The 26,847-nt window shown below is 34.8% G+C and overlaps 1 protein-coding gene across 1 annotated transcript in view; it reads right to left on the bottom strand.

Moving 5' to 3' along the window:
* LOC149409308 (uncharacterized) overlaps window positions 1-26,497 on the bottom strand; it is a 36,512-nt gene extending 10,015 nt beyond the window's left edge. Inside the window, exons 1-13 of the mRNA XM_089649766.1 lie at window positions 26,176-26,497; window positions 25,400-25,505; window positions 23,711-23,916; window positions 16,651-16,872; window positions 13,851-14,003; window positions 11,963-12,355; window positions 10,475-10,627; window positions 9,753-9,998; window positions 6,627-6,833; window positions 5,954-6,215; window positions 5,502-5,625; window positions 4,950-5,281; window positions 3,078-3,274 (exon numbers count right to left, since the gene is read on the bottom strand). Coding sequence (XP_089505892.1) covers window positions 3,078-3,274; window positions 4,950-5,281; window positions 5,502-5,625; window positions 5,954-6,215; window positions 6,627-6,833; window positions 9,753-9,998; window positions 10,475-10,627; window positions 11,963-12,355; window positions 13,851-14,003; window positions 16,651-16,872; window positions 23,711-23,916; window positions 25,400-25,505; window positions 26,176-26,304 — 2,730 coding nt within the window. The 5' untranslated portion in view covers window positions 26,305-26,497. The remainder of the gene's footprint in view (window positions 1-3,077; window positions 3,275-4,949; window positions 5,282-5,501; window positions 5,626-5,953; window positions 6,216-6,626; window positions 6,834-9,752; window positions 9,999-10,474; window positions 10,628-11,962; window positions 12,356-13,850; window positions 14,004-16,650; window positions 16,873-23,710; window positions 23,917-25,399; window positions 25,506-26,175) is intronic.
* Window positions 26,498-26,847: the final 350 nt, after the last annotated feature.

Consider the following 26,847-nt stretch of genomic DNA (forward strand, 5'->3'; position numbering starts at 1 on the left):
TAATGACTTCCTAGAATCTGATAACTTTGAAATTTTAAAAGTAGATCCGACTAATAAATACCAGAGAACCCTTAAAAGTACATTCAACGAGTGTAAAACCCCAATATTCAAAGATGATACTTATCACCAGGTTAAATTCTTAACTAAAAACCCGAAAATCCCCAGGTTATATGGGTTTGTCAAAATACATAAAGCTAATAGGCCAATTAGGCCGGTTGTGACTTGTTGTAATGCACCTAATTATAAAATTGCTTCTTTTCTTACTAAGGTAATTAAAGATTCCAATATATTTCAACCAAAATATACAATTAAAAATTCCCATGAATTAATCAACCACTTGAAAGATTTAACCCTCCCTAGCAACTGTAAACTCATTTCTTTTGATGTAGTGAATTTGTTTCCCAGTATTCCGGTAGTAGAATGTAAAAATATTATAAGCAATTTAGTCAATAGTTCTAACTTACATAAGGATTTTACAAAAGATATTAACCAACTTATCGATGTTTGCTTGAACCAAAACAGTTTTAAATATAATAATATAATGTACCGTCAACGAGATGGATTACCGATGGGGTCTCCCACAAGTCCACTTATTGCCGATATTTTTATGAATAATTTTGAAAACAATATTTTTGAACTTAAAACACCTTTGTTAAAAAATATTTTACTATGGAGACGCTATGTAGACGATATCATATGTATTTGGGCGGGTACAGAGCGTCAGCTAAATTCCTAGTTTTAAGTTGTAAGTTAGTTTTAAGTTGTAAGTTAGTTTTCGTTTAGTTTTAAGTTAATTCCTTCCTATTACTCCTCAACTCCTTACATAAACAGATCCAATTCACACTAGAAGTAGGCATAAATTCGACACTCAACTTTTTAGATCTCACATTATCGATTATTGATAATAAAATTCAGTTTAATATTTTTAGAAAACCTACCTTCACAGACACTACAATCCATAATACGTCTAACCACCCTATTTCCCACAAACATTCGGCATTCCACTCTATGATCCACCGTTTAGTCACTACTCCTTTATCAAATGTTAATTACGCTAATGAGTTAAGTACAATTAAACTAATAGCACTTAATAATGGATATGAAATAGGCCTTATTGATAGAATCCTTACAAAAAAATTAAGATGTATTGCCATAAATAAATACGTCTACAGTAGTCCACCAACTCTCAACAATAATAACTCCAACCAGCAGTGGAGAAGAATTTTGTATATTAATAACCTTTCCTCTACATGTACAGTTAAATTCCCCCCAGAAATTAAACCAGCGTATTATACTAATAATAATCTAGGAAAATTTTTAATTAATGCCAAAGATAAAGAAGATGTTCTTAGCCACTCAGGCGTATATAAAATTAGTTGTAATGATTGCCCAGCATTCTACATAGGGCAAACATCACGCAATATAGAAACTAGAATAAAAGAACACCTAAGATGTCTAACCAGTTCGGGATTTTCAGAATTTGCAGAACATCTAATTAATAAAGATCATACTTTCAACCGTGACACGGGTATTAAAGTCCTTCACAAAAATGAGATAGGTTTACGACTTAACAACTTGGAAGCGTTGGAAATAAAAAAATCAGTCAATTCAAAGGCTGAAATTATCAATAATCAACTAAATTTAACGTTCAGCCCTATAATAAATATGTTTCCTGTTATCCCTAACTCCCCTCCCCCACTTCCCGCCCACAACTGATACTGTCTCTCTCTGTTTTTTATCTCTTTCTCTCTCAACTATTTGTTTATATATATGTGTATTATTCTGTATTTGTTAGTATTTTTATAACTGTCCTGATGATGGTACGGAGGTACCGAAACCGGTAGACGTTAAAAATTTCAATAAAGTGACTGTAAACAAAGTGTTTCCCTTTTTATTATTTAAAATGTCAAGTCACAATGTGTTTGCTTCTTTTGAAAAATTATTTTTTTATTATTAAACTGTAAACATACATTTACAAACATGCTGTAAGAAGTACAGTTTTGAACCATTTTTGTTAACAATCAGACGAAATTCACGCGTTTATGAACTTGATGATTTTTTTTTAATGAAACCTACAAACTTAAGATAAATATAGAAATATAGGTAAATTCATTGGCTTTAAACGACAGTTAACAGATCAGTATTTGGAGATATGATTTTTTTGATGAACACAGGTAAATTCAAATCCACACATATGAAAATCTCCAGCGCTCAATGCATTTTATCGTAAACATCTTGGCGCTCCAGTTGCTAATAAAAACCCCTATGGGAGGAGGTGGATTGTTGTTGTATGGGGTCATTGCCCCAAGTAACATACATTGATAAAAGTGTTGACATTTGCCAAATGAGAATGGGTTGTTTTTATGAATCCTTATCAATAGCAAAGTTCCACAATAACCAGTTAGCTTTTGTTTTTATTTTATTTGAAACATCTTTTGGCACTCCTAGGGGAGGTAAAACTGACTATTGCGTAGCACAGTACGTTAAGACAGGACAACGCACTAGCATGGACCGACGCTTCATTCGGCTAGCCTCATGACTCGTCGGCTCTTTCCGCCCGACGGCCAAAACTCTGTGCGGTATATTTGCTTCTATTCTTACTAAAATTGGCAATGGATCTAAATCAATCTATCTAAATGAAGAAGTTGTAATATATATTCACCGGCCTCAAAACGCTGAGCAACCGGGTAGCGACATAGTTCCCCTGCCTTTACACTGTACAGAACAGACAGGGCCGCTCTTGTGAGGCGACATAATAAATTCCTTTGTGTATGTTTTAATAATAATTGTTAATAACTTGTGTCTCCTCAATACCCACAACCCATTCCTGAACAGAGTTAACTTTTCAAAATTATTACATATTTAAGAACCCTTGACATGAATTTCATGATGAAATTGTTACCACACAGATCATTTGAAACTAAAAAAGAATGAGTGATGTATGCTGGTCAATTAACATAAGGCAACAATTAATTTAATTATTTAACATTCAGTATAAAGTGTTCTCAACACTGTGACAGTCAACACTGTAGATAAAGACCAAATCTGTTGTTTTATAATCTGTGCGGGTGACTTACATCCTTGCTCATGAGGCGCTCCAGCTGTTTCTTTTTGGCCTCCAGCTCAGCCTTAAGCGCCAGCTGGCGACGCTCCACCGGGCCCCCATAGGGCGGGTAGCCCACCACCGTGTTGGAGGAGGTGTTGCCCCCGCTCAGACTATTGGTGCGCTTCTTGTCCTCCGACTTGATGGAGGAGCCACTGGACATACATGTGTCTGGAAATTATTTTTCATTCATTTAAAATACATTCGGTACATACTTAAAGAAATATCTCCATTCTGTCTTGAAAATGTTTTTTAACCCTTTGTACTACTAATATTTTTTATATGGTATACCAGCTACTCCATAGAGTGTAATGTAAAAATATGAGTAAAAATTACAATATCTTTAAAAAATTAGAAAGAAATGTTTTTTGGTAAGGCAGCAAATAAAATGATATAGTTATGTTAAGAAATATATATTTATTATCATATAAGATTGTTAATAAAAGAAAAATTTTCATATTCTAATCTTTATAATTTTTCAACATGTGGTATTTTAGAAATCAGTAGCCCAAATGCATACGTGGCTTGTTAGGACACGTGTCACAGTACTCACTGGTTTCCCGTCTGCCGCCTTTTACTTCCCTTTTCGAGCAGACCACACAGTCCCGCTTGGAACCTTTTCTTAAAATATGGAGGTTCCCATTGGCCTGGTCTCTGATGGAGTGAGAATATTTATTGCCCAGTAAAAATATTCAAATAAAATGAATGTGTTATGTTAAATTGTTATGTATGAAAAACAGAGCAAAAAGCACAACCAATCGTAAATGGGTAATGTATACAGCTGAATAGAATCATGTGTATACCTGTAAAAAGACCCTTTTATTTTTTGACAAGACATTAACTCTACCTATGTTTGTTGTTAGTTTAAGACGATTAGAAGAGTTTTTAATATGTTTTGTATAACAAGTCTGCAGTCTTGGCAAACCCTTCCCCTCATACTACTTCCCACTCCCATTTTATGACAAGACATTAACTCTACCTATATTTGTTGTTAGTTTAAGACGATTAGAAAAGTTTTTAATATGTTTTGTATAAACAAGTCTGCTGTCTTGACAAACTCTTCCCCTTGGTATATAAGTCTTATCTATGGTATTTAAGTCTCCTTCTCTATGGTATTTAAGTTAGAAGATCATTGATAAAAATAAATTAAAAGAGTGCAGTTCCCCATTACTGCACATGAAAAGTTTTAGCCCATCGTCCCACGAGTCAGTAAGCAATCAACATAAACCGAATGCTGCGAACCCTGCGCAGGATCGGATACAAATAATTTGTAAAATTTTGAGAACTGGTAATTGTTAATCTGAAAACAATACTTTCTGTGAGTGGGATTTTGAGCTGGAGCACGGCATATCAAAGGTTAATCCATTTTGTCCGAACCGCCACAATTAAGTTTTTAGATTTTCACGGCCAAAAGCATTTTTGTTGTTTGTTTTTGGGGTGTTATGCCGTGTTGCGCTAACTCCTTCTTTAGCCGACGTTTCGGACAGCGTTGCAGTGTCCATCATCAGGGCAGATCCGGTAGATCCGAAGATGATGATGGACACTGCAACGCTGTCCGAAACGTCGGCTAAAGAAGGAGTTAGCGCAACACGGCATAACACCCCAAAAACAAACAACAAAAATCTTAAGCATTTATTTTTATATTATAAAAATTTATAAAAAAAATTAATTTATATTAAATAAATACAAAAACAAAGAGTTATGTTATTTTTACTACATCAATAAATTCAGTAAAAGTTCTTACAACAATTAATTCAGTTGCTGTGGTCAGTTTCAGTGTAAATAATTTCAGATGGGATGGTTTAAAAGCAATGCAGGTTTCTGTGCTGATAGTAATGATTAGTACCTCTGTTGGTGGCGTGTTTCAGGCGCCTTCTCTCTTCGCTCAGTCCCTGGGCTGCCTGCTTCAGCTCGTGGGTCAACTGCTGGATGACTGCCAGACCAGAACCAACACTGTCACCAGTGCCTGTAGTTTGGTTTTGCTCACTGACATTGGTGCACTTATTGGATCCTGACGATATGCAATTCTGAAGTCTGGACAATCCCAGAGGAGTGTTCTGACTCTTGGAGTTGGCGCCACTGTTCTGGGCCCCCGACTGGCCGTCTTTCATTATTTTAGAAGATGAAGATGAGTCTGTTCTGCAGAGAGGAGCATTGTTCACGGATGATTCAGAAACTCTGGAAAAAAAAAACTCTTTTTAGATGCAGAAGCTGTGCGAGGAGAGACTGGGCCAGTGATGGACTGAGGCCGCCAAAGTAGAGCAAGATAGGGACACCTGAGGTTGTCTTGTCAAAACAATGGTTGCCTGTCTCCACTAGGAAATGTGTGTTTAAATTGTATTTTTATGAAAGAGGTAAACAAAATCTCGGCAGTCACGAGTAATGGATAAATATGTACCTATTTTGATTTCTATTATGGTTTTCTTGAGGAATATGAGGAGTATTGTGAAACACATGTTCTTCATCAAAAGTTGAATTGATTCCGAAATTGTTTTGGATAGAATCCACAGTCCTTAGCATATCTGAAAAAGAATTAAAATTAATTAACCATTAAAAATATAATTCTGTTTTTGAAGTGGAGCATTTAATAGTGAAGCTACGGGATTTTGCCATGTACACATAAAATAAATAAACCATTAATAATACAATTCTGTTTTTGAAGTGGAGCATATAGTAGTGAAGCTACGGCATTTTGCCATGTACACATAAAATTTTAAGAAAACACTTTTTTTTAATTACTTAAGGCTACCACAGATTAACCATAATCTCTATGGACTTCATGCCTTGAACAAGCATTTTTAAACACTAATAGGAATGATTCTACGTCGTGAATTACTTTAATTTACTCACTTTTCAGTCTTTCCAGTTCCACTTTCATCACATTGACGGCGGCCACCTTGTGTCTGATGGTGTTCTCAATTGTGCCCCCCTCCTCCTCGCTGGCTTCGGAGCCCCCCCACCCTCCGCGGCCACCCTCCTGGCTACCCCCCTCCCCACGTCCCCCCTGTCCACCCAGGGCCCCAACGTTGTCTATGGTCTGGGGCATAGAGACGGCGTCAGCCAGTGAAGAAGTCGCCGCGTGAAGATTCTGGATTTTTGCCACCTGCGAACTCTGAAACTAGTTAGAATCGTGTCAGGATAAGAATACAAAATATATCATTACATTTTCTAACAAAAAAGACAAAGATTCCCGAGTAACGAATAACTTGAAAATATTTAGAAAAACTCCTACTACCATCACTATAAGCGGATAATGTTGCTAATGTACTGATGGGGGTATAAACCAAATACAAATAAATATCAGTTATTTTCCAAAATTTAAAATATTGAATTACCAACGAAAGATATTAATTTATTTATAATGAGTCGTGATAACAATGGTCCTGCCGTTAAAAGGTTTGTAACCTTACTTTCCGATACATGCTTTTATTAGAAAAATGGAGGCGTTTCAACGGAAATATCAGCAGTATATGACTTAAATCATTAGTACTCATATGTGAAGAGTATTCTCAAGTGTGCATACCTGGCTCTCCAGATGCTGTCGCCTCATCTGCAGGTCCCGCAGCATGTCAATCTCCGCCTGGTCCGAGGACACCACCGCCACAGCCACCCCGCCTTTACTGCTGCGACCCTCCGAGGGTTCGCGCACAGTGGAGAGAGTTCGCTCATTCAGCTCACGCTCTCGAGAACTCGATGCTCGTTTGCGGGCTCCCTGGTTGTTCCAATTATACTGGGGAAATATATTATAGAATTATAGGGTACTTGTTATATGGACACATCATTCAAATTTAAATAAAAACCTATTTTCTTAACCTAACCTAACCTAACCTAACCTAACCTAACCCAACCCAACCCAACCCAACCCAACCCAACCCAACCCAACCCAACCCAACCCAACCCAACCCAACCCAACCCAACCCAACCCAACCCAACCCAACCCAACCCAACCCAACCCAATCTAACCTAACTGATCTAACTATCTGATTAATTCTTCAGTTTGAATTGAACACAATAATATGGTTCACTGAGCATTCATAAAGTGGTAACGTAGTAACTAATAATAATTTTTGTTAATTTATTTTTGTCCGTCATTCGAAAAAATTCGATTTTTGCGAAAATAAATCATAAAATTTCGTAAGTCTGAATTTGAAAGACAGCCGTGGCGGTAAAATGCCGAAAAATTTATTTTTAATCATCATCCTAATTAGTATTGTTATTTTGTAGATCTGAATCAATTTACACTGGAATGTCATATTTTTAGAAATTATTTAGATTATCTGAGTTTGAAGGGCCGAGAAAATTCGTTTTACGCGGAAAAATTTCGTATTTTTTACAATTTTACACCAAATATCAGAATTTAAAGGGTTTGGTTGCGAAATCTCTATTTACACGGAAATAGAGATTTCGCGATACATACTATAGTATTTTTATGAATTTAAAGGGTGTGAAAATTTGATTTATCAAAAATGTGTGGTATTTTTACGAATTTGCTTTAAATAACTGAGCCGCTGCTGTTTTCGGCTGCGAAAATTCGATTTACACGGAAATAATTCATATTAATACGAATTTACTCGAAAGATACTACCCGAATTTGAAGGGGAGGCTGAGGAAATCGATTTTTGGCGTCTTTTTTAATATGTTTTATAAAATTTCGAATTACATGGGAATTTGTTATTTCGAAATTTGATTTTCTTGTCCCGTGGATTTCGAATTAACGAGGTTCTACTGTAATAGAGAAGATCATTTCGTCTGTCTTTTTGCTGAGCGAAGACCTCAAATCACCCTTGTATTAAAATCAGGAATTTTTTAATAAGCTCCTTCCCACCAAAAGATCAAATTTGCAAATTTGATCGTTTAAAAAAATTAATGTCATAATTAATGTAATGGTTCCCTGAATCCCATAACCGTATACCTGTTGATTCCTTGTTGCTTTTTACACAAGGAACATTACTATCCTGTTCAAAACCTTCTTCGGAATACTTTTGGATGTTTTGAATGCTCTTCATTATCATAATTAATGTTATTTTTTTTATATTATAGAAACAAACAGTACATGATTTACAGAGATGAAACAATATACAGGAATAAGATACTTCATGTTGAGTACCTATGATATGTTTCCTTGTAATGTTTGATAAGTGGTATGTTTATTCCTTAATTACCAGCTGACGTGTGTAGTATATAGGAGTGTGTGTAATGTATGTGTGAGTGTTTGTGTGTGTGTGTGTGTGTGTGTGTGTGTGTGTGTGTGTGTGTGTGTGTGTGTGTGTCTGTATGTATGCGCATTGAACAGTTTAAATTATCGACATGATGCCACATTTGAATTTGGGCAGTGAATCCGAAACAATGTCAATGTTAGAGTTTAGACAAATATTATTTAGAGTATGAAGAGCTCGGTTAATTGGCGAATTAGATGCTGCATTTGTTTTATAATTAAGCGTGTGGAATAGCACTGTATGTCGTGTACGTCTCAAAGGTATGTTGAAGTTAATAAGGGACAGAAGTTCGGTACAGTCGATGTCATTGTTTATAAATCTGTGTATAAATTTTGAGTCGGCTACCACTCGTCTTTGCTGCAAAGTTTCAGATGTACACTCAAAGTTATTGTTGAATTTGTAGGTACATAATATATTTATACGACCTATTAACGATATAGTCAATGTGCTTATTATATATAAGTTTGCTATCAAGGTAAACGCCGAGGTCTTTACATTCCGTTTTAGAGATGACAGGTTCATTGTTGAGTGAATATGAGTACTTAATTACGTGTTTATTTCTGGTGAATGTCATAGTGTGATATTTAGAAACATTGATATCTAGACACTTTGTAACGCTTCGCAGTCCGAAAGAGATCGAATAACTTTGAATATTTTCATGTCATCGGCATATAGTTCAATGTAATTTATATAAATGTTGAACATTAGCGGACCTAGGTAGGACCCTTGGGGGACACCAGATTTTACCTCGATAGATTTTGAGAAGACACCGTTGATTAAGATTACCTGATTACGGTTACTAATGTAAGATTTAATCCATCTAAGCAGGTCACTGTGTATACCAAGTAGGACGAGCTTTTTTAAAAGAATTGAGTGTATTACGCGATCGAAAGCCTCAGAGAAGTCTGTATACATAGTATCAACTTGCTGTTGTTCGAGCGTTGTTTTGAGATGACTGGGACAAGTCAATCAAGACAAAAAAAACTCACTGTCAGAGAGTTTTGGAAAGATTACTTTCACATCGTTACTTGTCTCAAGATGATTGACAAGGCGTGGGAAGGGGTTACCAAGAGGACCCTCACTTCGGCTTGGATGAAACTTTGGCCAGGAGGTGGCAAATTTATTCAATTATAATGCTATGTCACATTTTCACCAAAGTTTGAAGCGTCGGCAAAAACAATGGTAAATTATTTATGTTGAATATTAATACGATTTTTTTAATTGTTTTTGCAAATCGACATTGAATTCCAGGTTGCTCCTTAACAATTTATAAGTATGTAGTTTTATTTGAATAAACATAAAAACAAAGAAAATTGAGTATTTTTTGCCGTGGAATGCATTATCGTATTTTACATAGATTTTTATGGGAAAAATTTCATATTAAATAGTAGGAAATTTGTGATCATCTAGCTTTAAAATGAAATAATGGTTACATTATTGTTGTGCTGATTTCCATCGGTCACGTGAGGCAGCGTGGTTGCCACTCCGATCTGGTTAGAGCCGTAAACCCTGGCAGCCTGACCTTGATGGGCTAGGGGCTGGTGATGGTAGTTGGAAGGTCCCGAGGAGCCCTGGTGCTGTTGATGCTCGTGCAGGTCACCCCCCGAGGACCCCGCGTGATGCTCCTGATGGCCGTTGCGGGAGAGATGCATCTCAGCAAGTTGCTCCTTAGCATCGGCCTGGAAGGATAAATTCATTGTAATTAAACGTAGAATAAAGAAGAACATAATAAATGCTGTGTAATTACAGGGGGGGGGTGGTACATAAAAAACAAAAAAAAATGCTCACAACCTGATTAGCTGTTGGGACAGAGAGCTGGATAAGTTGTAAGTTCAATATTGTTGATTTTTATGAGAAAAAAAAAGTGTTTTATGTATAGTGATATGCAATAAATAAATAAATACAGCGTATGAGCCAATAATTTCAAAATACGTTTTTTTTGGCATTTTTAGTTGAACAGCACAAGCCGCATTGATTGGTGCTTTCAATTTTTTAAATTGACCAATAGGCTGCTTGTACTCTTAAAGTCAAAACACAAATGAACCATCCCCAGTACATAAGCAAGCAAGAGCGCAAATATCCCAAGATAGTATTTTTCCTGCCTGAAAATTTTTTTACAGTATTATACTTACACGAAATATATAAGAACACATACCTGATACTTAAGCAGTCTCTTCTGCTCTTGTAAAGCAGCTGCCAGCCGCAGTTGCGATATCTCCATGTTCGCCTTTAGTTCGTTCTGCCACAGGTCATTGTCGCTGTACGCCGACACGCTGCTCTGAGCGGAGGGGGGGCGAGGGATAGCCTCCTATAAGGCATGCAACGTCAGGGTTACCACAAATATAATTATCACAATAAAGGGGTCAACACTGATTCCAGTTTGATAGGAAGAAAGGATAGGGTTTCACAACATTGAACATGTCCCAACACAAACAAAATACATCAACACCGTCTCTGAATTTCTTGCATCTCTCTGCGAATTATAAATCTGAACTAATTAAAGTACTATATATTTAAAACTGAGACTGTACATTGCATTGTTTGTCGAACATGGCACCAAACTTATATCAAAAATACATTCAATGTTTTATCTTGCGTGTTATTTGAGTATGTTAAAAAGATTTAATCCAATCCAATCATACAATCAGGTCATCACACAATTGGTGACACGAAAACACACATCTTGTGTAAAACCAACATTATTTGTATATACACTTTCAAAAAGAGGCCAAAACGTTAGGTTTGCAAGACATCAAGGTTAAGAAAACAATTATACACAAATATTTTAGAATAAAACAGCTGACAAGAACATCTTTGCTTTGTTGAACATGTCAGCCTGCATTGGTATAGCAATGAAATTATCAAACATTTCAGTAATGCAGAAGTGATATCTATTAAGCGTTGATAATGATAAGAAAATCAAATTACATTTGTTATTTCAAATAATATCAATTTGTTTTTAGTATCTATGACAATAATATAGCACATTATATACCAACTGTAAAAGGGCAGAAGGGAATATGTAACACTTTTTATAAAGAGAATAAGGATTATAATATGTTAATTAATCTGTTAAAATCGAATGGACTCTTAACTTAAGATATTCGGCTTGTTCTCTCTTCATTGCATTATAAATAAGTCATAAACAAATTGGTAGGTGTCCTTGCTCTTTTGTTGTTAAATGCACCTTGAAAATGATTTCTAGCATTTAAATGTCACCCGGCACATCCAGTTACATCTACCTTGATAAGATTTTAAAATTAAGGTGAAATTAAATATTTTTTTAATTTATCACTATCACTTATATAATGCGTATTTCCTTTTGTCAGAATACCAAGAAGGTGATTTACGTGAGGCTACTTTCCTTCTGACTTTTCAGTCAATATTGTTGGTCATTGAAGAACAATTATTTTTTGTGCTAACAACGGTTACGGTTAAAGATCAACATACCTCTAACTTGAATTAGTGAATCTAAAAACACCTACAAATGAAACCTTAACTATCCAAAAGTAATGTTTGCGCATTTATAAGGGTTATTGTATCATTGTATCATGCAAAAACACAGCAACCAAACAGCAAAACAAATCAAACATCGGTAGCGGGAATTGTCCAAGCTTTGAGTACAGCTCCATCAATAATTCACCTGGTCTTTCAAGCTAGATTCACTGGCTTCCGTTACATCGGTGATAGTCACACTATCGTTGGACCTCACAGGAGTCCAATCCTTCAGAATGGACACTTCAGAATCTTGATTTTGAGAAGACTCCGAAGTCTTTGCTGTTTCAGGTTCGTGGCATACAGCCTTAGTCTCCAGGATGCCTTCATCTTCATCGTCTGACCATTTATCACCATATGCTGTTAGTATGTCTTCCAGCTTTTTCTCGCTGTCTTTGAGGTGGCTCAGGGTTGCCATCAGGTCTGCGACGTCGCTGTCGACCTCTTCCCTTTCACCTCTTTCAGGCTCCTGGCAAACACTCCCAACCGTCCCCATTAGCAAATCGTTACAGCGCCTCAACGAGATCAGTCTTGTTCGTAACTGTACAACATCAAATTTATTTCACGACGTACATTATTCAACTGGTTGAAGTAAGGAAGTTGTTTAATTCTATAGATAACATTATAATAACATGATAATATTTCCTATTACAGTAGAACCCCGTTAATTCGAAATCCAGGAGACTTAATGAATTTTCATGTAATTTGAAATTTTAAGAAAACAAAAAAAGTGGCGAAAACCAAGTTTCGCGGCCGTCTCTTTAAATTCGGAATAGGTTCTTTGGTGTAAATTCGTAATAATACGACTTATTCCCGTGTAAATCGAATATTCGCAACTGATTTCCGTCGCGGTCGGCCCTTCAAGTTCAGTTATTCAAAGTAAATTCATACTAAAACGAAATATATCCAGTTTTTCGCAGATTCAAATTTTCAAAGTAAAATCGTAAAAATACAATATATTTGATCATAAATCGAAATTTAAAAAAAAGTCGTACTTCGAATTTAAAAAACATTATGTATTAAAATAATTTTCTGGCGAAAATTTCAATTACGCATTTTTTCGAATCACTGGGGTTCGAATTATCGGGGTTAGGTAGTGATAAGAATACAATAACTTGGGTCAGGTTAGTAATATAATATAATAACAATTTTGGTAGCCATAGCTCTAGTATTTCAGTAGTTGGCTTTTTATGCTTATTTTATATTTATATTGAGAAGTTGTGAATGATGAATACATGGAGCAGGCGAAAGGGTTTGTGTATTTGGAGAGAAGAAGTGGAAAGGCTGATAGTGATAATGAAAGAAGGGTAAGAGTAGGTACATAACTCCATTAATAGAGGACTGAACAACAATGGAGTGTGGGTACCTACCCTGATGTATGGCAGTGAGGCATGGAACTGGCAGAGGTGTATGTGTGGTAAAACCACGTATGATAGTGTGAGAAATGAGTAAGATTAAGAAAGGGACATTCAGATGGTTTGGGCTAGTGATGCAACAGAGCTCTGCTTCCGCTTCTGCAGAAGTTCCGCAAGTTTTTCACTTCCGCTTCCGCTTCCACTAAGATTTACTTTTGACATCTGTTTCCGTTTCTGCTTCCGTTCAGACACTTCCGTTGCATCACTAGTTTGGGCATGTAGAGGGAATAAACGAAGAAAGGAGTGTAAGGAGAATATATGACTCAAATGTGAATGGTAGAAGAAGTCAGGGACGCCCAGATACTTGAGTTGGGCCATGTCAAGAGTCAGAATAATAGAAGAGAAAGAATGTGAATGGGGCAAGGAGTGTGTGCCAAGACCGAGTTGTTTGGCGGTCCTTCCTCTCTGCCTCCCTTGCAGAGAAACAGTGTGATGGTTAGTTAGTTAGATAACCCAATCCGACTCATAACATTCTTGAGAATTCATGGCAAGTTATGGCACTGGCGCATCTCTTCAAAGTAATACTTTAAGTTTGAATAAAGCCCCCCTGCACGCTACTATAAGTTTGTTGGGCAATCTGCACGGATGAGCTTCAGTAAATCTGATGGGGGAATGGCTCACCTCATCCTCCGAGTTCCTCATGCTGTCCACGAGGGTGGAGGTGACACGGATGTACTCTCGGATCTGTCCGAGACGCTGCTCCACACGAGCCGTGTCAGGGCAGGCGGCCACCATGCTGTCTCCGGTGGAACGCGCAGCCTCCGTCCGCGGGAGCTGATCATGGAAAACATCTCGTTGAAAATATCGATTCCATCAAAAAACAGAAAAGTTAGGAGAAGTGAAAAAAAAAAACCTAACTAAACTAATTTAACCCCTAACCTATTTTTTTTTTTTTTTTAAAGAAAGACAAACATTCCCGGGTTACGAATAACCCAACAATGTTTGAAAATCTCCTACTACCACCACAGAAAGCCGAAAATGTTGCTTGTGTTGTGATGGAGGACTTAGCCAGCCGAGGAATCGAACACGCGACGCTCGGGTGAGACCCAAGCGCTATGCCCACTCAACCACTGACCGGTCATTTTATCTGTTCTGTTCATATTCTGTTTGTTCTGTTCTATTATTTTATCTGTTCTGTTTTGCCATCGTTCTGTTTTATCCGGTTCCCGAAAATATTGCAGAAAGAACTCATTATCATTGGAATTGTTGACAATTTGATTTTATTAGTTGTGGCAATCCAATTATTTTGGAAATCTGCCGACTTAAATTGGTATCATACAATTTTAATATTAATTCTATGCAAATAACATTAATAAATACACATCGTCACTATGGTTTGACAAGGTTCTAACTGACAATTTGGACCAAAATAACCTTTGAATGGGAAACCGTTTCTTTAGCTCATATCTATGTCCAAAAGTAATTCTGTTGAGTATTAACAAAGTTAGTAATGTGCCAGAGTTCTAATATCAGACTTTTATTTTTAATTTATTTTGACAAAGATCTGTTCTCCAACTTTCTGACATCATCTTTAAGAAATATAACGGGCAATATGTCAGATGCCTGAAGGGTTAATAATAATGAAAATAAAGACACAACAAAACTTTGAAACAAACCATTTTGTTTCTAACTGTGAGTTAGGAACAAAATGTCAGTTGAACAAGGATCAAAAAGGACGTTATAACCTTGTAAAATTATATACGAGGGTGATCTGAAAAGTTTCCGACCTCAACGCAAAGATGGCGGTACTCGTCAATAAAAGTTAGTGAATGTAGTTGTGCATCTTTTGACAGTTACTCACCAAAGTTTCGGCCATTTTGGACGTGCAGTTTTTAGTTTACAGTCGTTTGAGTGAGTCGATGTGTGTGTTTTCGTGAAAATGGAAAAAATTGAGTATAAAGCTGTTATTAAATTTTTGTTTTTGAAGGCAATACGCCTACGCAAATCAAAGATGAGTTGGACTCTGTGTATGGGGACATCATTTACCACAGTGAAATTTTAGTAAGCTGAATTTAAAAGTGGCCGTAAGAGCATGGGAGACGATGAACGTTCAGGACGTCCAAAAACTGCAACTACTAACGATAACATTGCTAAACTTCACCAAATAGTGTTAGACAACCGCCGAATTAAAGTGAGAGAGATAGCAGAGGTTATGAAAATGTCCAAAGAACATGTCTGTCACATATTAAATCAAGATTTAGACATGAGAAAGCTGTACAGAAAGCTGTTGGGTGCCGAGTTTGTTCACGTTAGACCAAAAACGTGTTCGAATGAACATTTCCAACGCTCTGTTGGCGCAGTTTAGGCGCAATAAATCCGAGTTTTGGTGCCAATTAATTACTGTAGATGAAACTTGGATACACCATTATACGCCAGATGAGGAGGCAATCACCTTTGTGAACAATTATTTTGCAGAGAAAAACGCCGACTACTATTTGGACGGGTTAGAGAGATAGGAGAATCGCTGGGAGAAGTGTGTAGAGTTACAAGGAGACCATGTAGAAAAATAAAGAAAAAAATTCTTGTTTCATTGTTAGGTCGGAAACTTTTCAGACCACCCTCGTATTGTGTCCTTGCTGGTCGAACTTGGTTCTAACTTCACAAGTAGGTATGTTCAAGAATAAAAATATACATCCAATTTGTACATTTATTTTCTTTGTTTGTAGTGAAGAACTAAAATACTATTAACACATTAGATCAAACCATAAATTTAGCAATTGTTATGAGAAATTGACATTGTAATGTTTGGAACCCCATAACTCAGAATAAGGTAATGTTCAGTTACAACCTTGTCAAATTAAAGTGATGATATACAGTAGAACCTCTCATAATGAGCTTCATTCGTTCGTTATGTGAAACACTCATTAAACCAAACAATTTTTCCCATATAAATCAACTAGCTGACATGTAGTCGGTGATGCTCGACTTTTCTCTACTTTCAATAAATAAAATATCCTTGTATTATATATATAAACCTTCCGGAAGAAATTCTCTAAAACTCTAAATGATACTAAAAACCCTATCACACTCCGTTGCATAGTTTAGAAGGACTAAGCTCACAAACAGAGAAGCGGATAGTGACTTTGTTTATACTATTTAGAGATGTAAAATACTATAATGCATTCCATGCCAAAAATACCCAATTTTTTTTACATTTATTTAAATAATTACGTTGCAACAGTTTCCCATGCTTTTAGCATTTCTCTTATTGCGCCAGAAAACTGTTGCTCTGCTACTTCCTCCTCCTCCACTAACAAACTCACCTCCATAACTTCTTGGTGTGAAACCAATGCAACTCCATAAGCTCTTCTGTGGTCAGCTCTTGAGTGTGCTCTTCCACAAGCTCATCAATATCATTGTTATCCACCACATTTGACAACGCTCTTTGTCTAAATTTTCACAAAAAGTTAAAATATTATACCATGTTATGTTCCTGTTGATTCTGCACCATATTCTCATTGCCGTGTGTCTGGCCGTTGCCGCCATTCTGGTAGACAGAATCATGGGGATCGTGGGCGGTGTTGGTGGGCTTTGGGCCGCCGCCGGCCGGGTGGGGACACACGGGGGCTGTGTTACTGTAGGAGCCCTCGCGGCTCGACGAGGAGCCCCGCACGTTGTTCCTCGCGCCCGAACCCGAACTATTCTGAATGACGAAATATACAATTTAGACTATAATTAATATAAGATAAAATATTTATTTGTAAATGTCTTGTAATTTAATAATTATCATCCATTTGTTGGCTATTTGATGGCCTCTGTGGTTGAGTGGATACGAAGTAAATTCATTCAAATTAACTTATTTAGGGTTATTTCATAATAATTTATTAATTTAAAAATAATACATAGTATGTTAGCGGCACGTTCCAAGGCGGTAGATACTTTCAGTATCTCCCTGGAATTAAGGTACTTCCCCACCTTCCTCTTCCCATCTCCTTCATCTTCCCACTACCTTCAGCATCACAACATAACTCAATTGGGGATACCATAGTCTCACTGGCTCCAGACGGTTGGGAGGAGTTTATTATTGTGACTTGTGAAAGTTGTTTCAGAGTTCAAAGCCTATATCAAACTGTATCAAAAAGGGCTAAATGTATTTTAGTTTCTTAAATCCTTTAACCCTTGGTGTACGCAAGCTAATTGCGGCGCTGTCTATAGTGCTTCAATAAAATAAGAATTTATGAATATTTATATTACGTACATAAAGAGAAATAGACATGGATAACCTAGTATTATTATACAGAGCTATTGTTTATGAAAGTTGTGTTTATTAAAAAGTACACAATCCAGGATTCAAATTCGAGTCTGCGCACACCAAGGATTAATATTTATTTATTTATTATTCATTGGCGCCCTATCAGGCTTTTACAAAGGAAATTGACAATTTATGTGTGTAAGTGTAACATAATACATGAATAATAGCTAACTATATACATAAGTTACTAACTCAGTCTAGTTTCTGCTGCCGTGCAGCTCGCACGGACAGAAATTTCGATAAACTCAGTAACCACAAACCACAGTGATACCCAGTTTAACATATTGTTGTTGCAAAAATAAAGCAGGCTGGCTGCGTTTAGTCACCAGACAGCCCGCAAAAAAATAACTCATTATGGACCGAAGTGTCCAATCATTAATTGACTCAATTAAAATTGAAATTGGAAAATGCTCATCTGTCAAAGAGGCAAAACAAAGAAGTAACATAGAACAAGATATACACCAGCTAGAGGAAATATGGTGCAAGGAAAAACTTCAACTACAAGAAAAAATAATTGAGCTACAAAATAAACTTATATTAAATGAAGAAAAACATTCAGAAAAAATTGAAAATTATTTAAGGAAAAAAAGGAATCAATTAATACAACGTACAACAAGTCAACCCTCTCAATACCTATACCAGAGGCCAAATACTCATTAATAATTGCAAGTGAAAATACTAATACAACTTCTGATGATATTCGAGACATGATAGTTAAAAAAATTAAAACATCGCATTTGGGGATTGCAGTAAATGGAGTACAAAAAGCATCAAATAAGAAACTAATCATCTCTTGCCCCAAAAATGATCACGCAAAAAAACTAACAGAAGAAATAAATATAGTCTTCAAAAATAATTTGATCGCGAAAGAATTAGAAAAAAAAAATCCTAAACTATTCATCAGAAACCTACCTATCGACCTATCAGAAGAAGAAATAATAGAATCATTAAAAACCCAAAATGATGGAATTAAAATCATCATGGATGAAAATCCGAAAAACTCAGTAAAATTAGTAAAAATGCTTAAACCAAAAGGACAAAACAATCTTACAAACTATATAGTCGAAACAAGTGGAAAACTTAGGAAATATCTCATTTCTAAAGAGAAAATTAATATTGGATACCACAGAGTGCGGGTGGAGGATGCTAATCCAATAATGCAATGCTTCCATTGCCTGAGATTTGGAAATTCAGCTGTCAACTGTTTTAATAAGGACAAGAATGCTTCGTGCCTGCACTGCGCCATGGACCATCCTTGGAAAGACTGTCCCAATAAAAACAAAGAAGAGAAATGCAAAAATTGTGATTTCCAAAACAACACTTTCAAGTCAACAAACGATACAAATCATAAAGCAAATAGCAAAAATTGTATGTATTTAAAAAAAATGATGACTATTGCCCAAGGGCGTATAAATTATGAATAGGTATGTACCTACTTTAACATTCTTAATAACTAACTTTAAAATTCTTAACGAGATTAAAAACTCAATACCAAAATTTATATTTTTGTTTCAAATACGCTTGTTTTCTGACTTTTCACACTTTTCTGACTTTTCGCACAATTTAGCTATTAATACTAAAACTTTAAAACAATTGAGAAACATTTCAATGTTATTAATCTACCATCGAAGAGATAACGATTTATCAGTAATATCCAAAAAATATTTAATTAACTATTTCTGTAAAATTTTAAGACAAAAACAAAGCATTAAAATATTAGCCTACTCTCAAAGTGTTAATGTTTGTAAAATATTATTTATACAAAACAAAATTAATATACTACATAGTATGTATCATCTTTATAATATCATCACTAGTAATATAATGCTAAGTTGTTCAATATTGTCACCAAATCTATTTCAAGTCAACCTTGATATTATCCGTGAACATATGCTGCTAATTTATAGTTTGTCATCAAAATCAAATTCATTTTTGACAATTAGTTATAACAATATTATTTCCTTATTTCTTTAAAAATGAATAATTTCTTCACTGAGGAATTAGATAAAACGCTTAATATTTCGGAATATATTTGTCATACTTTAAAAGATTGTAATAAAATCGTGGATAAAATAACAAATTCATTCTCTGTACTCCATTTAAATATCAGATCAATGAAACAAAATTTCAATGAATTTTTACTCTCAATTAATTTACTAAATCATAAACCGGACGTTATAGTTTTAACTGAAGCATTCACCAACGTATACAATAAATTTTGCATACCAGAATATACCTACTTCGCAACATCTTGTGCTATTAATAGAAATAGTGGTATTGTTGTATTTGTTAAATTTTGCCATTCAAACATCGCAGTGGAAGAAGTACCTATGCAGCGAGTTAATTGCTTAGATATTAATCTAAATGTAAATAAAATGTGTTTTAATATTATTGCAATTTACCGAACACACGGATCAAACGAGTACACATTTATGGATGAATTGAGAAGCATTATCTTATCAAAAAAAAATAAACAGAACATAACAATAATCGGCGATTTCAACATAGATGTTTCAAACGAAAATAGTAACAGAATAAAAACTGAATTTATCAATTATATGACGGAAATGAATTTCATATTGTGTATAAATTTTTTTTTTTTTTTTTTTTAATTTTAGCGACTATATAAGATAATTGTTACATACAAAATATAATGGTGAAATTAAGTATAAAATATTGTATTTCTTAGTCCTCCTCACTAGGGGGTCCTGTGCCGAGGCGGACTAAAGTTATTTAAATATGGTTTATTTGTCTTCTATGTCGTTTTTAGTGTCTTCTATGTCGTTTTTAGTGTCTTCTATATCGTTTTTAGTGTTTTCATTAGGGTTTTTTCATTGACCTCTTTCAGCCATATTTTTATTAATGATTTGTATTCATTAGGATTTTTTATTAGTTTTATGTCTTGGGGAAGGATGTTATGGAGTTTTGTTGCAAAGTATGTATAGTTTCTTTGTCCGAATGTGGTTTTATAACTTGGAATATTTTTTATATCATTTTTGTTCGATCTAGTGTTATGCATACACAGTCTAGTAGAGGATTTGTTATTTTTGAAGAGCTTCAATAATATATTTTTGGCATATATTTGCTGTACATTTGGTACGTCAAAGGAATTGAATATTTCAATTGAAGGCGTTCTAATTGGTACTTTCAATATGGTCTTTATGATTCCTTTTTGAATCGTATTCAGGTTGTGTAGGTACGTATGTGTAGCAGATCCCCATCCTATGATTCCATATTCAATTCGAGAATGACATAATAAATATACTAGAGAAATTACGGGTCAACGTCCATCTTGTATCGATCACATATGGAGTAACACTAAAGATACCGACAAATTACACACGATAATATTAAAAAATAATATTACTGATCATCACACTTGCATCTATATACAAAAACTTAATATTAATAATCATATTGATTTAAAATGCAATACTTTTACAAAAAATTCACTAAACCATCATAAATTAAACCTAAAAATAAAAACAGAAACATGGCGTTCCGTATTAGAATCAACATGTGCTGAAACATGCGCAAATATTTTTGATAATATACTATGCAATTATATTACAGCATCAACAGATATTAAAACCATAAAAATTAAATCAAAATTCAAAAAAATAAAACCATGGATTTCACATGGCTTAATCGTGTCTATTAGAAAAAAAGAAGAGTTATATCGCTTGACAAAGAAATTTCATTTAGATAAAAAAATATACACAGATTATAAAAAATTTAGGAACAAATTAACCTGTTTACTAAAAACAACTAAAGAGAACTTTTACAAAAATGAAATTTATGTGGCTAAACAAAATGTAAAACATATATGGAAAACAATAAATGAAATAAATAGTAGAAAAAACAAAAAAACTCAAATTAAAAAAATTAATATCGGAAAAAATTCTATTAATGCCCTAATGGAACCGACAAAATGTGCTAATGCCTTCAATAAATATTTCGCTAACGTCGGACAAAATTTAGCTACACGAATCGATGAAAATTATAAAATAGATAATTTCGAAAAGGACTGTCACAAACAAAATAATCTGTCAGTTTTCAAACCGGTAACAACAGATGACATAAAAAATATTATTAGTGAATTAAAAGGTGCATCTGCACCAGGGTTTGATGGAGTCACAGTAGAAATATTGAAAAATTATAATGAATTATTAAGCATTCCAATTACACACATTATAAATATTAGTTTAAATAGTGGAATATTCCCCTCCGTTTATAAAAAATCTATTGTAACACCCGTTTTTAAATCTGGCAGCCCTGAAGAAATATCAAATTATCGACCCATATCTGTTGTCTCAAACATTGCAAAAATTTTCGAAAAGATCGTAAAAAAGCAACTTTTATACTATATTGAAAACAATAAAATAATTAGTCCTAGCCAATTTGGATTTAGAGAGAAACTAGGCACTCATGATGCCATTGCAGAACTAACTTCAACTATATACCGTGCATTAGATAAAAAAAATAAATGCCTTGGCATTTTCATTGATTTACGTAAGGCTTTTGATAGTATCTCCCATACAAAACTAATTAATAAATTAAATGATATCGGTATTATTGGTAAGGTAAGGTATTGGCTGCAAAGCCATCTAAGAAAAAAAGTAAAAGAAACCAAAAAGTAAAATTAAATAACTCACTTAGCGTAGATGAAACTTTAGAATTTGGAATTCCCCAAGGGACTGTTATTGGACCAATTTTATTTATAATTTACGTTAACCATATGTTTAAATTATCACTTAATGGTAAACTTATATCCTTTGCTGACGACACTGCAATAATTATCGAAAAAAAGACATGGATCGAAATTACCAATGCAGCGAATCAGGATATGAAGGTTATAAAAAATTGGTTCGATGGCAATTTATTATCACTTAACACAGAAAAAACATATTGTATTCCTTTCACTCTACAAGAAGATGTGCCAAATAACCTAATTAACATAACAATTCATTCTAAAAATTGTGTAAATGACGGTACATGTAATACGGACTGCGCGAAACTAAATCATAAATCCAATATAAAATATCTTGGTATCTAGATAAAAATGTTAAATGGAAAGACCATATTAATCTCACTGTTGAAAGAATAAGAAAACTTATCTATATTTTCTATAATATACAAAATATTTTAAATAAGAAAACTATCAAAATTGTTTATTATGCATTAATTCAGTCCTTATTGCAGTACGGGATTATTGGGTGGGGAGGGGCTTTTAAGGCTTCTTTACAGCCAATAATTACAATTCAAAGAATAATTATAAAAATCATCCTTAGAAAACCATATGACTCCCTACTTTAGAGATATTTCAGGAATTCAATGTACCATCTATAACAGAATTGTATAAGAGAATCGCTTTATATCAAATTTATAAAGAATATTTTATTTATAAAATGCACCCCTCAGATAGCATAAGCAATAGATTCAAAACTAATGGCTTAATAGCCATTCCTATGCTTAGAACGACCACGGCTCAGCACCACTATTCATATTTAGGTGTGAGATGGTACAATACATTATTGTCCAAAAATAAAATTAGTGTAACCGAAACTGTGAATTATGAACAATTCAAAAAGTTAATTAAGTCCCTCAAATTGGATAATGATATATTGTACCCCTAATTTTCTTACACTTACTCAATCTGTAAAAAATATATATTAATTTGATTGTCTTTAAAAAAAAACTATTTTTCAAAAATTTTCTTGATATATTGTACCCTTAATTTCCTCACGCTTACTTAATCTGTAAAAAGATGTATTATTTTAATTATCTTTAAAAAAACAATTTTCTAATTTGTGTACCCATGTTAATATTATGTTTGTATTTATTTCAAAAGTTTTTGATTATTGTTTAAAAAATCATTAGAACTAAATGTAAAGACTCCTCCCATAAACACGAGCTCCTGGAGCTCAACTTATGGAGAAATAGAATAATAACGAAAAAATTATTTATAAGTCTGCATATTGTAATCATTTATAATGTTAAATAATAAATAAAAAAAATAAAAAAAATATAACAAACAATTGACCAGTTATAAGTAGCCGAGTAAAAAAATGGATCAGGTTCCCACGCAGGTGTGGTGGGTTCAATTCCGCCGCTACCTAAGTCCTCCATCATTGTACAAGCCACATCTTCCTCTTGTAATGATGGTAGTAGGAGTTTTTCAAATATTTTCAGGTTATTTGTGATCTGGGAATGTTGATCTTGCTCATACCATATTCTGATTAGAGTTTGGCGTGGTGGGGTTCACTATCATGATAGCCGTGTGACTGGTGTGGGGGCTGTGTCCCCCTAGGATGCTGCCGTAGGGGGCGCTTTCCTCGGCACTGTCCAGCAGGTCGCGCTGGCGGAGCACCAGAGTGCGGGGCTGCGGGCGGACTGGCACGAACCTGCTGCCGCCTTCGTGAGTCGTGGAAGAATCTAGGTGGATACATTGATTAGACCACAATAATAGGTGGAGACACGTCAACATAATGCATGCATCATTTTGTTATGTGAATACAGCACAACAGTCCACACTGCTCCCAACCATCTGGAGACAGTGGAATTACAGCATCCCAATGGATAGTGAGCAGAGGAAGGAGAAGGGTAGAGGAAGGTGGGAAAGTACTTGGCTATTCAGATTTAGTCACCAAACAAGGCCAAAAGCCAGTTCAAGCAAAGTATCTATTCTGATTGGTGGTCTTTCTCCAGGGCAATACTGGGCATAGCATCCACTCTGCATAAATATTTAAAGTTTTTTTTTATGTGAATACTGCACATGAGTCATGTCTTCAAAAAATTTCATACCAATTTAAAGAAACATTTTGAAAACTTTTTTTAAAGCTTTTTCTTCCTCACTCCTTCCCCTCCCCAGTACTTTCAGCCCCACAACACACTACAACTGGGGATGCCATATTCTCACTGGTTACAGGCAGTTCAAAGAACCGGACCTCATGTCCAAATTATGTTTCTAGTCTTCTCTTATATAAATCGAAAGCAAAATTTCCTGTAAAATCATAATATTTGTAAGTAGGTACTTAAATACCTACCTACTTAATTAATAATCAATTCACAGTCTATCAATATTTTTTCCATGCAGTGTCAATTAACAATAAACAAATTTAAAGTAGACAAAGAGAACTGCAACGTTCAATACAAAATTAGGTAAGTTGCTGAATTCCGCCTCAACATGCAATTAAAAAAAAAATAACACTAGATTTCAACTTACTTACTACTGGGAATAACTATTTAAGTCAGTGGAGATGTAAAACATAAACAAAATAGGTTTTTAGGTTGGTTAGTTTTTAGATTCTCACGGCCAAAAGCATTTTTGTTGTTTGTTTTTGGGGTGTTATGCTGTGTTGCGCTAACTCCTTCTTTAGCCGACGTTTCGGACAGCGTTGCAGTGTCCATCATCAGGGCAGATCCGGTAGATCCGAAGATGTGTCACATCACACATCTTCGGATCTACCGGATCTGCCCTGATGATGGACACTGCAACGCTGTCCGAAACGTCGGCTAAAGAAGGAGTTAGCGCAACACGGCATAACACCCCAAAAACAAACAACAAAAAAGGTTTTTAGGTTGTAAATTTTTTGGTTATTTTAATAATTTATGCGTATTTCCTAACCTTCAAACATAACTTCGATTGAGAAAAAATGGAATGCAATGCATCTTTTACCATCTCCCCAGACATAAACTAAGTTGAAACCAAGTGCTGTTATTAATTTTTTTGCATAATAAGCGTGAGGCGGAATTCGGAAACTTTATTCAAAATTATTCCAAGTACAATCTACTTGTAAATAATTCAGTTAACATAATATGGTTGTAATACAAAATGTAATACTAATACACTATTTTATACATGTGATAACATTAATTGAGTAATCATGGGAAATATTATATAGACTTGAATACCAACCTAATTCAGCGAAATCATTGTCTGTTGGTATGTTGGTCGGCTTGCGGGATTTGTTCTGTGATGATCTCGTATTATGTTCGGATACTGACAGCCAATCCACAGATGTCTGTTATTGGAAATACAATGTTATTAAACACCCAATTATAAACACAATGTTGCTGAGAGCAGAATGTGAATCATTCATGTGAATTTATGTAAATGTGTTATGGCGAGACACTTGATATACCTATTAATAACAACATTCACAAAATATTTTAACACGTAGGAAGACACGTAATTGTAATTTGTCAAACAAATTGCTAACACGAATAAGAACAGAACTTAACACTGAGAACATATCTCAGGGTGAGCAATTTTGTTAAAAATACAAGTTGGGAGTATTTATAAATTACTGTCATTGTGAAATCCACCATATCTAAGGCTTCTTTTTAACAACATTTTATCAAATACCGTACCTTCAAGAAGGTCCTTTTTATATCAAAATGGTAACTTCGAATTCTAGAACCTGGCCATAGTTACACTGTGTTCTATGCACTGCCTACTAATTTTGGAACATCGTAAGCAAACTTATCTAAATTTAGAAGTCTCGTGTGGCAAAAGCGTGTAAGAGAGTTTGGCATTAAGTCAGCAAAATTCAAACAGTTACCGCCTTTTCAATCTGATATACAAATTGCACCGGTGGAATATGAATTGCACACAATTATACGAAATGCCACCACTGCAAGTTCAGTATGCAATTTTGATGATTCTAAAGTGTCTACAAATATTTTGCTTACCGTCATAATATTTGTAGAGTGAATATCTCTACGGGTAGGTGTGACAACTTCTTGAGGAACATTGGAATTATTTCGAGCCTTTGTTTTAGGCACCGTGCCTGTTTGGCGATCGCTCCCTCCAGAGGCCATAATCGTTTTCAGAATGTAGCTGTAACATGTAACACCCAATTATACATTTTCCTTCATAAACGGATGAAAAAATGTTATTCCATATATGCCGCACTTCCGATTAGACAAAAATGCCACTTTAAACGGTGGTTATAGTTTCCGTAAATATTTTTTACACATGTCCAGCGCAAATTGAAAAGCCACACAAAATCATCATAGAATTCCAACTGTCAAGCTAAAATGAAAATGATCAAAATAAGATCAAAATAGTTGCCTTATATAGAAGTATTATAATTTACTCCGGTAAGCAGGTACCCCTTTCAGGTGAAAGTTTTTTTTTTTTTAGGTACTATTTTTGCAAAAAAATATATTGTCATACGAAAAAGGTATGGTACATGGTTAATAAGCACATTGAAAAAAATACTTTGTCTCAGTTAGATAATTATGAGAAGTAAGTATTTCAGTTTCCGGGAATGGAAAACAAGGCATTTTAATGTTTACGATTGTGCACTTGGCGGCCATTGTTATTGCTGGGAATGTTTTAAGGTTAGTATTATTTCTTCG

The sequence above is a fragment of the Hesperophylax consimilis genome, chromosome 31, assembly GCF_061612785.1.
Source record: "Hesperophylax consimilis isolate HC1 chromosome 31, BYU_Hcon_1.0, whole genome shotgun sequence".
Lineage (NCBI taxonomy): Eukaryota > Metazoa > Arthropoda > Insecta > Trichoptera > Limnephilidae > Hesperophylax > Hesperophylax consimilis.